The 14,873-nt window shown below is 39.0% G+C and overlaps 2 protein-coding genes across 2 annotated transcripts; one reads left to right on the top strand and one right to left on the bottom strand.

Annotated features, from left to right (window-relative positions):
* Positions 1-417: 417 nt before the first annotated feature.
* LOC114565973 (carboxypeptidase N subunit 2-like) lies at positions 418-1,845 on the bottom strand. Its single transcript, XM_028594315.1, has one exon. It carries the CDS (start codon positions 1,843-1,845, stop codon positions 418-420), a length of 1,428 nt encoding a protein of 475 aa, XP_028450116.1.
* A 1,146-nt stretch (positions 1,846-2,991) lies between these two features.
* cldn1 (claudin 1) lies at positions 2,992-6,872 on the top strand. Its single transcript, XM_028594205.1, has 5 exons — positions 2,992-3,061; positions 3,166-3,404; positions 5,160-5,324; positions 5,593-5,677; positions 6,710-6,872. Exons 2-5 carry the CDS (start codon positions 3,182-3,184, stop codon positions 6,870-6,872), a joined length of 636 nt encoding a protein of 211 aa, XP_028450006.1. The 5' UTR covers positions 2,992-3,061; positions 3,166-3,181.
* The last annotated feature ends 8,001 nt before the right edge of the window (positions 6,873-14,873 follow it).

The following is a 14,873-nucleotide window of genomic DNA, read 5'->3' on the forward strand; positions in this document are numbered from 1 at the left end:
ACATTTTATTGACATTTTACACTGGCAGCTGTTGCAAGACTTCGTTAAAACTGCAAAAAAAATGATATGCCCATAAACAGGACATATTCAAACAGTGTACAGAAACAAGGGAGCAAGAAGCATCTACTGGAGAACCAACATGTAAACAGATAATTAACATGCTACTCACTGATCCTTTTAGCAGTAATCTTAAAAAGTAATGGGGTGAACTTTGAACTTTACAAGAAAAGGGTTCATCCACCCCTCTTATCATTCAGCAGAATGCATGTTTGCTGGTTATCAGCAGCTGAGTTCGAGGTTTGTTTACAGTATTGACTTTGACAGTCGGAACATATAATATGACTCTCTTTGTATGAAGAAAGACCAAATGTAGAGAAGGTATTTGCACAGAGAAAAAAGTCTGATTAAGAGAAAAAACTACTGAACAGGGATCTCGATCATTGTCTCATTCCTACATTGAGGCTCATTTTTCAAAACATGCTCCGTAATGTTGTCGTCATCCTGAAACTGTACCTTCACAGTGAGTGGAGAGCATTTATCCACTTTACAATTGATGATCACAGTGTCATTTGACAATTGTAGGCTGCAGCTGCTGAGATCAGGCGTGTCATCTTTAGACACCTGACACACCAGCTGGTCCTTGTCGATGAAGACGACTGGCCATCTTCTCAAAAAGCTGGGGCTCGCGCAGAGCATCCTTTCAACCATCTCTACGTCTCGGCTGTTTCTCAACACCCAGTCATGCAGGTACAACATGTGGCAGTCACATTTCCAGGGGTTCCCGTGCAGTCTGATTGTGTGCTGGAAGACAAAAGGGTCTAAAAGGCCCAGTGGGAGAGTTTCCAGCTCGTTGTCAGACAGGTAGAGTTGCTGAATGAGCACCTGGTCCTCAAACAGATTGGCGTCCACCTTGCTCAGGTTGTTCTTCTGTAGGTGGATGGCCTTGATTCTGAATAGATCTTTAAAGATCATTGCGGGCAGCAAGGTGAGCTGGTTTTCAGACAGGTCCACATTCTCCAGGGCTGTAACATTTCTAAAAAGGTCCTCAGGAAGGTTGGAGAGCTGGTTAGAGCACAAGATTAGGTCAGTAAGAGACGTCAAACTGCTTAGAGAGGACAGCTCAGTCAATCTGTTGCCCTTTAGGTTCAGCTCCTTCAAATTTGAGGCCTTGAATCCAAACACGTTATCACTGAAGGCTGTGAGAAGGTTTCCACGGAGGTTCAGCACCTTCAGTTCGGTTAACACAAAGAAGATATTGTCAACAAGTTCTGATATCTTATTCCCCTCCAAGTGAAGCTCTATCAGCTGAGAAATATTGTGGAACATGTCAGATGTAAGATTGCTGATGAGGTTGTTGTTAATTTTCAGGATCTCCAGTTTCGTTGGACCAGAAAAAGTTTCCCTTTTTACGTCTTCAAGCTTATTTTGGGACAAATCCAGGACACGCAGATTGTGGAGGTTCAGCAGAAGAAATGGGGGCAGATCTGATATGATGTTGCCCTTCATCTGCAGTGTTTCAAGCTTTTTGAGAGAGTCAAACATGCCAGGAAGCACGGTCTTGAACTTGTTGAAGTTAAGCAATAGTTTAGTCAAGTTTCCCTGCTTTGAAAAAGTCCCCAAATATAAATGTTCCAGCCAGGGGTTCCCACTGATTTCCAACTCTTGCAGCTCAGTCAGATGCTCAAAAGCCTGAGAGTTAACACTTCGCAGTGCATTATTTAGGAAGATAAGCTTGGCCAGTTGGGGGCTCTCCTCTAAAGTGCGGGGGAACAGATACGCTACAGCTGATTGAATTACAATAAAGTCCTTGACCTGCCTGGACGTGTTCATGGGTAAAGATGCCATCCGTTCATCAGCACACAGTATTTGGACTGAAGTGAAACACTGGCAAGTGTATGGACAAGAGCTGTGTGACTGTGTGTTGCCTTTGTGACAGAGAAGCAGCACCAGGAACAGAATCAGGCCAGATTTTTTGTCCATTTTTCACTGTCAAAAACATGAAGAAGGTTTCTATGAATTAAAAGGACATCAAAGACGATGTTGCCGTTTGTTGACACAGAGGGAAAAATGGGTACTTTTGCATTTAAATAAATGAAATCCAACATACCTCTGTGTTACAGGGATCCCGTAGCATTGAAACAAATTTCCCTATGGATCTACAAGCCAGCTGACACAAAGTGCAAACGACAACAAGTCTGAATTAGGCAAGACAAAAACCTTTGGTCAGCGGCCAGTTCCTGCCACGGTTTCATTTGCTCACAATTCTTGAATTCAGCAAATGAGCTCACAGTGCAGAAAATAGTTGACTTTTATTGGTTGCTATAATATAGGCTGCAACATGTAGAATAAAAAGCATTTTTGTATGTTAGTTTCAGCACAAGTCTGTTAGAAAAGAGTCACTATTTGCCAATACAAGACAAATCCAAGAGGAAATGTGCTTTCATCACATTCCTGTTATTAGTTTTTCAAATAACAAATAGGCCTACTACTACAACAACAACAACTACTACTACTACTACTACTACTACTACTACTACTAATACTAATAATAATAATAATAATAATAATAATAATACAACTACTAAAAACCATATTCACTTAATTGTATTTATTTATTTAAAGCTTTAAATGTAAATGGACTGTTTTTATATAGCGCTTTTCTAGTCTTAACTAACTGCTAACAAAGCACTCCGAATGAAGCTTGTCTTTAAGTCATGTCAAGGGTGTATACATCTAATACACTACATTATAATAGATATATGATGATGATGATGATTATTATTATTATTGTTATTATTATTATTATTATTATTATTATTGTTGTTATTGTTGTTATTATTTATATAATAACAGCACATACATTTTGCTCTAAAAATACAGCACACTTGTGATGTACAGAAACTAGCACGACCTCAGCTGTAGTGTAAATACAAAATATGAAAATTGTGTTGTCTCACTGTGTTCTCCACTAGGTGTCGTCCTGCTCTTCCTAACCTCAGTTGGAGGAGATAGCATTCCTAGATCCTCCCTCTCCTCTGGGGTGTTCCCTGAGGATGCACAGGTAGACAGCACTGTTTGGCATCAGATCCACCACCCCAAACCTCCAGGAACTACATCGAGAAGGATTTTGGAACTTTTCTAACTTTGATCATTTCCCATTTTTAGTTTCTGACGTGAAACGATGGCCAACACAGGCATACAGCTTCTTGGCTTCACACTGGCCTTCCTGGGCTTCATTGGCTTGATAGCATCCACAGTCATGGTGGAATGGAAAGCTTCATCGTATGCAGGAGACAACATCATCACAGCTCAGGCGTTGTATGAAGGGCTGTGGAAGACCTGTGCATCACAGAGCACTGGTCAAGTTCAGTGTAAAGTGTATGATTCACTTCTCCAGCTACCAGGTAATGTTGTTTACATATCATGTTTTCATTGCTTTTTAAGATTATTTTTTGGTCTGATTCGAACCCTGGACCTCTGCGTCGAGGCATAAACCTCTCAGTACATGTGCGCCTACTCTACCACCGAACCAACCTGGCCACATCTTTTATAAAATTCGTTTGCAAAGACCAACAACTCATCGTCAATCATATTATCTATTATACCATGTCAGACACAGCATAGTGATCATACAACAATTAGGCCTAAAGTGTATTGTGTCCTCAATCAATTTCTTCTAAAAAAATATGGGCGTGGGTACAAAATGTGTCATCGGACAACGAATAGTGCATTTATAAAACAATAAAGTTAAATTCTTTTTTTTTCTCTGATAGTGACTTCATGAAATTGAAATCATGAATTTATGAGATTTCTCAATCTTAGAAGTTTAAGATTCATGTGCTGATGTGCTGTGAAACAGGAAAGTGTAAGTCTCGTTGGTCATTCAAACCTCCCTAGAGGTATAAGAAAGTGCCCTCATCGCTCCCTCGCGTGCAGAGACACGTCAGTCAAATACCAGCTCCTGACTGATCAAAAAGAAACTTCTACTTCTTTGAAATCAATTCAAACTGAAATACAAATTATGGACGGTGTTTGATCTCAAATACAAATGTATCTGTGTAAATGGATTTTTTATTTCTATATCAGAGATCTTCAAAAGGGGGTCCAAGACCCATAGGGGCTCCTCAGAGTCAATGCGTGGTTTTTTCAAAAATTAAAAAGTCTTGACATAAATCTAACATATTATTAGCAAATATAAATCCCCACTGATGATAGGCTTACTATCCTATAGGTAAGGTAGTCACTAAGGCCATCCACAGATACCAGCAATCCTAAGGATTCACTGTGCCACATGTATGTTAAACATTAAAACATGATTTATAAAATCATGCCAACAATTAGTAGGCTATTTTAATAGCTTAGTATTCTATGCAAAAAAAGGTATGTATTTAGGCTTTAGGCTGCCCTACAAGTTATTGTAAGCCCAGTTTCTTATGCAACTTCCTTTTATACAACATATGTTTTGGGGGTAGGCATGGGCCGGCTACCGGTTTCAAGGTACACCAGGATTTGAAAAGTCACAGTTTTTAAAACCACAAACATTTTCTAAAAGAAAATGGAAAGAAAGTGCAGTTTAGGAATTTCTCTCCCTGCCAGTCTGCAGTTTGTTTAAAAATAAAATACATTGTGTTCAATGGAGAAAAACAATGTTTTTTTTCCAGACATTTCAAAATTAATGCATTTATAGCTGTAATTGCAATACCGTAATACCGTGAAACCGTGATATTTTTGCTGAAGGTTATCATACCGTCAGAATCTCATACCGGCCCATGCCTAGTAGGGGGTCCCTGATTCATCTCTCTTTCAGTTAAGGGGTCCTTGGCTTGAAAACGTAGAAGACCCCGGTTATATATCATAATAGGCTGATACCAGCGTCATCAGATAGGAATGTTTCCAGCACACCTCAGCTGGATGTGACTCATGTTGTCTGTGTTGTGTCTGTTGTAAACAAGAAGAAGACTACTGAGATCCAACAAAGAGATTTTTTTAAGCTTAGGTTTTGTTTAAGCTTTATTTGAGATACATACAAAATAGAGGTACTCTACTTGACTTTGTAAGGTCAAAGGTCAGAGCCAATGAAATAAATAACTTTACCAAGCCCTGAAATTCAATAAAACCTGATAAAATCAAGCGATCCTGTGCTATGTCTTTGTCTCCAGGGATCGTACAGGGCACACGAGGGCTGATGCTATGTGCCATCATGATGTGCTTTATTTCTATCATGTTGGACATGGTGGGCATGAGGTGCACCACCTGTATGTCTGAACAACCGGAGCAGAAGGACAAAGTGGCTCTAGCTGGAGGGGTTATCTTCATTATCGCTGGTCAGAGTCCATTCACTTCTCACACACACACACACACACACACACACACACACACACACACACACACACACTGCTTGAACATCATCTGGCTTGTTGTTGCAGCACACTACTGTATGTTTTGCTTTGACCACTATATTGCAACAATTCTTCAACATGATTTGGCTTGTAGTGAATTTGTAGGATCATAAAGATAATACAGCCCAGCCCTGCACATTTTAACCTGTATAATGCAACTATATAAAAACAAATTCTGCTCATGGTTTTTCAGGTGTGCTTGCTATGGTGGGAACGTCTTGGTATGGTCAAAGAATAACCCAGGAATTCTACGACCCATTCACTCCGACTAATTCAAAGTGAGATTCTCCTTCTCTGCCCCTTTAGTTTGGAATTCACACCAATTATCAGGTATCACTGTGGCAGCATAATGACACGGAGTTCTCCTGCCAGGAGTCTGTATGGTTTTGAGGACTTGTTGGCTACCAGCCCGCCCCAAGTTATCGTTTAGTATTACACATTTTAAAGACTAGTTTGATATTTTCAGTGGTGAAAGACGTACTCCTATTTTTTTTTAACTTAAGTAAAAGTACCAATACCACTCTGTAAAAATATGTTTACTTACAAGTAAAAATCCTTCCCTGTTACAGAGTATGAAAGTATTATCAGTAAAATGTACTTATAGTATCAAAATGAAAAGCACTTGCTGGGTTATAGATACTTTAATTTATAGCACAGCATCATATTTTATAAATGGATCATACATTTTGTTTGTAAAATCTTAATCTAGCAAAATAACTAGTAACTATATGTGTCAAATAAATGTAGGCCTAGTGGAATTAAAAGTAATATTGCCTCAGAAATGTAGTTGAGTACTAGGCCTATAAATTATTAGCTTAACTTAGCATAACAACTAGAAAACAGGGGAAAACGGCTAGCCTGGAGACATTACCATGAGGATGGCAGGCAACCAGCGGAGAAGTCTGCCAGAAAAAGTCTGGCACATAACTGTTGTTTTACACTTCAAGGCTAGGGCTCTGTTCCTAATCTGTACGCTAAGATAAGATAACTAACTGTCTCCTGGTGGTAATTTCATATTACTGTACAGACTTGAGAGTGGTATCAATCTTCATATCTAACTCTCAGCAATAAAAGCCGGTAAGCAGATTTTCCAAAATGTTAACTATTCATTTAATTTGTAAGCATACTCTTTCATGTTAATGTAATTAACTGGACAATAATGGCTTGAAACCACATATTGTGATGTTTGAATGTTTCTGCTGTGAATCAGACAGATTATAATATAATCAGCTTGTATTTGGACTTGAGGACTTGCAATGCTTGTAAATTTGTCCACATAAGTATCAATGTGATGTGTGAATTATTCACAGGTATGAATTCGGGAGTGCCCTGTTTGTCGGATGGGGAGCTGCCACTCTCATCATTATAGGAGGAAGCTTCCTCTGCTGCAACTGCTCCAGCAAGGACTCAGGGAAATCTCCACGGTACCCAGCGCCCCGCTCTGCCGGCCAGCCGGACAAGAACTTCGTCTAGAACAATCACTCCATCCAGCCTCCACTCAAGGAAAATTGCTGTCTTTACAGGGAATTTACTTCTGTATGTCATTTGGATTTTATTGCAACATGTACGGTATATTTGCAGGTGTTATATTTGGTATATGTTTATATTTGTTGGTAAAGACACTCCATGACAACAGTTTTTACCCATTGAGTATAACTCTGCTGAGGGTGTGACAGTTTTATTTTTGTTATTTGCTTTGTTTGAAATCTTGCCATTATTCTTGCATATCTTTTACAATAAAATCGTCATTACTTTACTAACATTGTATGTTATTGAATAGTATTCAGGTTTTGTTTTGTTTAATGTGTAACACAAGGCTGATGTTCCAATACCATAAAAGCCCAAAACCAACTATGTAGTATCTCTCGGTACCTCAATTCCCAACACTGTCTGTGTGACTCATACACAAGCCCACTCATCCCTATAGGCTATATCTTTAAAACAGATCAAAAATACATAGACTTTTTTTTAAAAGAAAAAGAAAAAAAAGGGCTCAGTCATTCCTACATTCACATGAAATGTTGGTCAATAAGAGGATATACAACAGAAATACTATGCTCTACTGTAAATAGGGACACAAAAACAAGAGGTATCATGGCTTATGTGCTACTGTTCCTGAGTTAAGGTAGTCCTGTGTCTAGGCAAGTGATGCAAGACAGCACATCCCCCCCCCAACATGTAGCAGTGATGGCTGCAGAAATGTGTTGCCTCAGGGAAGACAAAACTAAACCAAAGGCCGGGGAGCGGCTCCTGACAGGCATACCTCAAACCATCGGCTCCTGTCCCAACATGTCTCTTTGCAGTGTTGTCATGAGAGTTTATGCATCCAGTTTTCAAATCATGTATACCCACCTAACACCTCAAACTGTGTGATTCTCCATATGGAAGAATGATAGAGCGTTTTTAACATTCCCATCCCACCAGTACACACACGCAACATGATTTTATCTTCTGTTTTATCTACTGTATGAACACACAGTTGTTTCCATTGTGCCACTTACAACACACACTGGTGCGGTGATTCTGCAGCAGAGAGCGCCACCACCTGGTAATCCTCCAGTGTGTGTGTTAGAAATACTGCAGTTTCTTATTTGACATATTTGCCAGTTATGTGCCACAATAATTTCAAAATTATTTCAAAATGCAACCAGCACCCTCTTGCTGATTTTATTCCGAGTTGCTTTGTGCAACAGTAGATTGAACAAAAGATTGTATTCCTTCATGAGCAACAAGCTCCCAGTGGTCACTGTACAGCACAGCACAGTGTGCATGGTCCCCTCTCCAGAGACAGAAATATAATGATAGAAACTCATGTTGGAGCAAACAGAGGGAGAGGTGAATACAAATCAAAGGAAAAGCAAAATAATCCTTTAAGATATGTGCTTTTACATTAAGTAGACTTCATGGTAATATCTATAACATCTTTAATCTTGAAGTTAAGAATTCCTGTTGTTGTGGTGTCCTCATACCTTAGGGGTTAAGATGCTGACCATGACTATAAAAGACTTTCTTTTGTCTGTTTTTGTGGTATGCCTTTTCTAAATGCATTTCTGTGGGATTTTAGCATAATGCAGCCAATCCCATTGAAGTTCTCATATTTCTAATCTAGGCTCATCTAACTGTAAATGACACTGCTTTATCATTTTGATGTATACCAAAAGGACATTCATATTCATAAAGAGTAGAGAGAGTGAATTGAAAAGCACTTAAAGAAGATTTACAAAATTTTAAAATACAAGCTACAATGTAAATATATTATTCAAAGTGCAGTGTTAAACAATGTTATATCCTTTATAGAACATATCCTTCCTTTATATGATTCTTCTACGTAAATTTCAGAAAATTACAAGAGAGAGAAAATAAAGTGTAAACCTTGTAAGCAACTGAGTGAAAAGTGATCATGTGTGGCCACCAGAGGACCACAGAGGCCAACTTTTGGATCAAATTCTCAACACCTGACATGAAACTCAGCAAATTACAGAACACCAATGAAATAAATATATAATGTAATGTGAAAGGTATACACATAAAAGCTATTATCAACACCATCAATGACATGTTAGACAAAAATTACAGACAGATAATGAGATTATGAGGTTTGTTCTGAGATGTTAATATAAGGGTTTAGACTATATATATATATATATATATATATATATATACACTGTATAACATTAACACACCTCTTTTACAACCATCTTTACCTTACATAAATCAGCAAAGGAGATCATGTGATTGAAAATTCATTAAACAATCCAACAATTTGAATATTTCTGATTAATAAAAAAAACTCTTCTGTTGTTGCAGTGTTGCTGGTCAGGGTAACGAGGAGAGTTAGAGCAGCTTAAATATATGTACATGTTTGGGATTCTTGGAGTAGGAGACTACGAGGTCTAAGGAGTAAAAGAAGTATGCAAACAATAAACTGCAGTGACCTACAACATGTACTCCATTTGACCTTTGCTCTTCTGCACACTTTACCCCCAGAGCGCCTTAAGAACATTCCTAAATGAATGTAATTACTCATATGCTATTTACCCAAAGTTAGGCCTACTATATACATAGCTGTTCCAAGCAGAAAACACTGAAGGCATGTTTGTATGGTAATCTGCAGCACCAATTCTGTTTTATGTTTAATTTGCATTCCAGCAAATGGCCCATGAAATATGAGGATATGCTGCAATAAAACCCATTCAGAATGACACTTTTATGATCTTTTTAAAACATTTAGACGTTCAGACTAATGAAGTGCAACAACAGAAAAGCACTTAACTCAGGGGCTTCCCCCCTATTATTGGCTCTGGATCTGGACCAAACTCTAACTCAAACTGCGGTAATCAGCAGAGTGCAGCTGCCAGACATCACAGGAAAATCAATGAGCGGGTACAAAATCAGAAAAACAGAAAACTGAACTGCTGCTGCAAAAATCATTTCTGTTTTCCAGTATTGTCAGTGGCCTCTTGAATGTTACAAAAAAAAAACATCCTGAAAGTCAGGGGCAATTCTAGGATCAGACCCTAATTAGAATGTGACACGGATACGTTAAACTTTACAACCGCACTCCTGCCTTCCCTCTGACAGATTAGATAGAGACTCAGCCAAAGGCGGGAGTCTGGGTTGAGCCCCCCTACAAACAGTCTAAAATCACCCATGCTGAAAGTACTGAATGAGGTGACGTACTCATCTACCGTCAACACTAGAGATCAGCTTTATCTCACACTGCAGAAATCCAAACGTTGTTACAATTTTACAATGACTAAAGTTACTGTAGGCTACACTGACTCTTACTTTAGATCAAGAATGTTACCACTTTTGTATAGAGAGATATAGAAATAACTGTGTGTTACCACAGTCTGAATCGCAGTGAAGTGTTACCTACTTAAAATAATCACATAAGGGACATATAATGAAGATTTGTGTTAACTGGATAATACTGTACTGTCACCTCCCGTTTAACTGTCCATTTTTATTCAACGTTGCACTGTACAGCACCTTGTAACACTGATCTTCTGAAAGGTGCTTTATAAATATAGTTTACTTACTTACTGACTTACTGTACTTAAAGACATGCTGACAATACGTCTTCCACCGCTGTTTATTTGAGCAAAGTTTTCCAGTGGCCAACCAGCAGAGGTCCCCTCTCACTTGATTTTAAACTCTGTCAGTATAACATCCTGCAGTGTGGGCAGAGATCCCCCAGTGAAAGCTGCAAAGCACAGTAGCTTCCTGATCTATTGATCCACTCTGCACTCAGTAGCTGCCACACCACAGAAGCGCTGCCTGTTACCCAGAGACAGTCTGGGACCATCTTATCATATTATATTGTGAATGTGGAGCAGTTTATTGCAGTGGCCAGTTTGATTGATATGTGATTTAAAAAAAAAGAAGAACCTGTCTGTGACATATTAAATACACTATAAGAACTGCCTCTCTCTCCCACTGACGTAATTTATCTCATATTCACCTCAGGGGTCCCACTGCTGCAGTAGACAGAAAAGAAAACAACCTGACTGCTGACTTGCTTTGGATATTTTAAATATATTTTCTCTTAGTAATAAGTCTTTGCTTGTGCATTTATTGCCCTGATGAGTGGAATTGATTGACACACACACACACACACACACACACACACACACACACACACACACACACACACACACACATACACACAAACACAGAACAGTGCAAACAGGGACACAGATATACACCCAGGCCAGATGATCCATGGAGCTTAACTTAATGAGATCAGCTTAACTTAGAGGTTTTTTCATTCAACTCGGCAGGAAGTCTAAATCTTTCTTGTGTGTGTCTGTGGCTGTGTACCAAGTATGTGTGTGTGTGTGTGTGTGTGTGTGTGTGTTTTGTGTATGAACGTTACATGGATGTGTGTGCGTCAGTTCTACTTAATTAACTCTCATTGCAACTCATAGCGGTGCGGCTCACAGTTCAATAACACTTATTCAGACACAGCTGACCTGCTCCAACACCTGGATCACTTTCTGTACAAAACAGATGAGTGTCTCCATGGGAACCATGGCCTCCTCCTCCATATTTGTCAGGGGTAAACAGTGGTTTTAATGTCTCCACTCGCTGCACCTCATGAAGAAGAGGGAGACGTATGTACAGTGTGTGATGCTTGTGATGCACATATGTAAGTAAAATTCTTGATAAAAGTTGATCATCTTTTTATAACACAATTGTCATATTGTAATCCAATGTTAAGTTAAAGTGCTCATATTATGCTTTTTGGCTTTTCCCCTTTCCTTTATTGTGTTAAATATCTTTTGTTGTCCATGTTATAGGTTTACAAAGTGAAAAAGCCCAAAGTCCACCCCAAAGGGACTTACCATCTCCAACAGAAAATACTGTTCACAAACTGTTCCAAACAGCTCTATTGTAGTCCAGCCTTTACTTCTGTGACGAATATGCGTCACTTTGTAACACACGTTATAATGTTCGCCTAGCTGCTAGCGTGGCACGCCCTCATACTCTGCTTCTGACTAGTGCTTACCTAGGTAAATGTAAATGGACTATTCTTATATAGCGCTTTTCTAGTCTCAACGACTACTCAAAGCGCTTTAACATTGTACAGGAACCATTCACCATTCACACACTGTGGCTGAGGCTGCCATACAAGGTGCCACCTGCTCATCAGATAATCAGTCACACACATTTACACTCCGATGCACAGCATTGGGAGCAACTCGGGGTTCAGTGTCTTGCCAAAGGACACTTCGACATGGGACTGCAGGGCCAAGGAGCGAACCACCAACCTTCCGATTGACAGGCAACCAGCTCTACCACTGAGCCACAGCCGCCTAGGTATTGTGCATGTGCAACTCCCAACAAATATGGAACAGAAGAGAGATGCCTCACACACAGGATGAAAGAGGAGCTGCAGCAATGTGCAGTACAACAAAAATATGGTGTGTTTTTTTTTAAAATTAAACCACATAAACCTATTCAACTCAGCAACAACAAACTCAAGGCCTTTGTAGTCCAACATTTACATGAATCTCAGTGAAGTAGAAAGTTGAGTGAGGGGTTGACCTAACTCAACTTTCAACTGCAAAACATTTTGCAAATTTCCCTCTTCTTGTTTTTCATGACTATTTGACCACATTCTCTCTCACTTTGGCAGTTGCAGATTTTGGATATCTCGAGTCTCCAAAATATCCAGCGCAGCACAGCCAAGATATGGACGTAAGTGATTTAAACACAAAGACACTGCCAGGCGTCGCTGCTCTGGCTCCCTGCCTCCTCCCATCTAATGAAAAGCGGGGATTTTTCTTTGCTCTTTTTTTTGCCTTGCCTTTTCTTTTTTTTCTTTTTTCAACACCAATTATTTCCATGTATTATTTATGTCAAACAAACAATCCATGGCATTCATTTATCAGATTCATTGTTGTTGTATTTTTTAGTTTTACTTATTTAGTTTTCTTTCAATGTAAACTGTGTGATAAATAGAACTCTACCAGCATCCCAGACATAATTTGAAATTATTCGTATCCACATGTAGCATCCGGTATATTTCTTAACCACCACAGATATGGTGTTCTATGTGGTGTTACTCAGTGTGAGCTCATCCCCCAGAAAGATATTGACATGTTTCTCCCTAAGCCTTAAACAAATACAGCAAACTCTCCACGTGGCGGACACATGGTTCTGATCATGAGACACGGAAAGCCAGAAAGGATATCTCTGTTACAGACACAGGCTGACTTTAGCACTCTCACTATTGTGAGCTGCTGGCTTGTGGATTTTAATTTAAATTTTTTTTATTAAGTATTTCCTATAATTGCTGCTGTATCGCATATACATTTGAATGAAGTGTTCCAAATGTGCCTATTAGTCTGAATTTCTGAATATTGCAGTTACGGGTTGTGTGCAGGAAAAACACAGCAGAGAAGTCTAATAAATGGCAATGTTTCAAATTATTTACATTTATCTCTTCCCTGTGTTGCTGGATGAATGTCGCTCATCCCTGCTAACTATGAGTGGATGTTACAGTAACAGGATGCTGAAATCCATGGAATGACCCGCTAAGACATGTATGCCTGTATTATGTCTCTGAACAGTTGACTGTACAGTTTGATTATAAAGGAAATAAAAGAAGTTTCAAAAAAAAAAAAATTCAAAAGAAAATTGGCAATGCTCAGCAGTGGGAAGCCAGCATGGGATCATGTCAACTTCCACTTAGGGGGGGCTGTTGCTTTTAGAGGTTCATAAGTGAAATAGATTAGGATATGCTCAATGCAAAACTCCTGCTGTTCTCAACAACCATGTTTCCATCAGCAACAAGCAGCAGTTTTTGATGTTTCATAAAATGCCAGAGAGTGTTGGGAGAGACAGGGGGCCGCTGAGGAACTGATGGAGACTTTAAGTAAGTAAAAAACCTATTGTGGCAATTATATGTATTGGAGGAAGAGTGTCTGTCCACATACTCATCAGGCCAACAAAGGGAGTTAGGAGTGACATGGATGTAAATACAGGGGAATCATCTATTTCGAATTAGAGAGAAAAATCTAAAGTATCAAAAATATGCATTTCTAAAGTAACATATTAAAATGTAAAAAAAAAGTTTAAAAAAATGAAATAATAATATTAATAATAAAACATCAATTTTCCAGGAAAACTAACAATCCGAGAGCCCTAAAATGATGACAGGAGAGATGGTCTGAGGGTTAAAAGACTTGCTTTTGCAAACTGGTTACAAAACGTGTGTGTAATGACTTGGCCTGACCAATAGCATTTCCTTGTGCTATCTGACAGTCGCTGCAACGCATTCTCATGAACAGGTTCGTATGATATCATACTAAAATGTATGCAAACCAAAACATAACAACACACACACACACTCCTTCATGACACTCTGGTCACAGCTGTGGCACTCACATTGAAAAAGAACTACATCAGTGTGTTACATAAACATCCTGATATAGAGGTCTCCTTTGTCACAGAAGTCTGAATCGAAGCAATTCGGTCCAGTCAAAGTGCTGGATTTCCACCACTTGTTGAGTTTTAATAGATATTTAAACAGCCTATGAAGTGCTCTTGTTCTGCTTTTGGCAATTCCTATTATATAAATATGAAGGAACTCTTGATAGAAAAAGACAAGTGTGTTCCATGTGAAAAGATCTGCACCCTGTTGCACAAGGATCTGTGAAAAAAGCAATAAAGCTCCATTGTACAAGCTGTGGTGCTGACTGTTAGTGGCATATCCTGAGAATCCCCTTAAAATTCAGTGGTGGAAGTACATTTACTCAAGTACTGTACTTAAAGGTCCAATGTGTAGGAATTCCTCCCATCTAGCGTTGAGATCATATATTGAAATCAACTCTCTTGCACCACGCAGTTCAAAGTACATATTACAGCTGCGGTAGTCTTCACGCTTCTAAAAAGCCGGTCTTTTGCTCTTTTCAATATCCTTTTTCTTTTTCTGGGTGAAGAAGAAGACTCCTGTTTCTGAAATTT

Source organism: Perca flavescens, chromosome 12 (genome assembly GCF_004354835.1).
Source record: "Perca flavescens isolate YP-PL-M2 chromosome 12, PFLA_1.0, whole genome shotgun sequence".
Classification (NCBI taxonomy): Eukaryota; Metazoa; Chordata; class Actinopteri; order Perciformes; family Percidae; genus Perca; species Perca flavescens.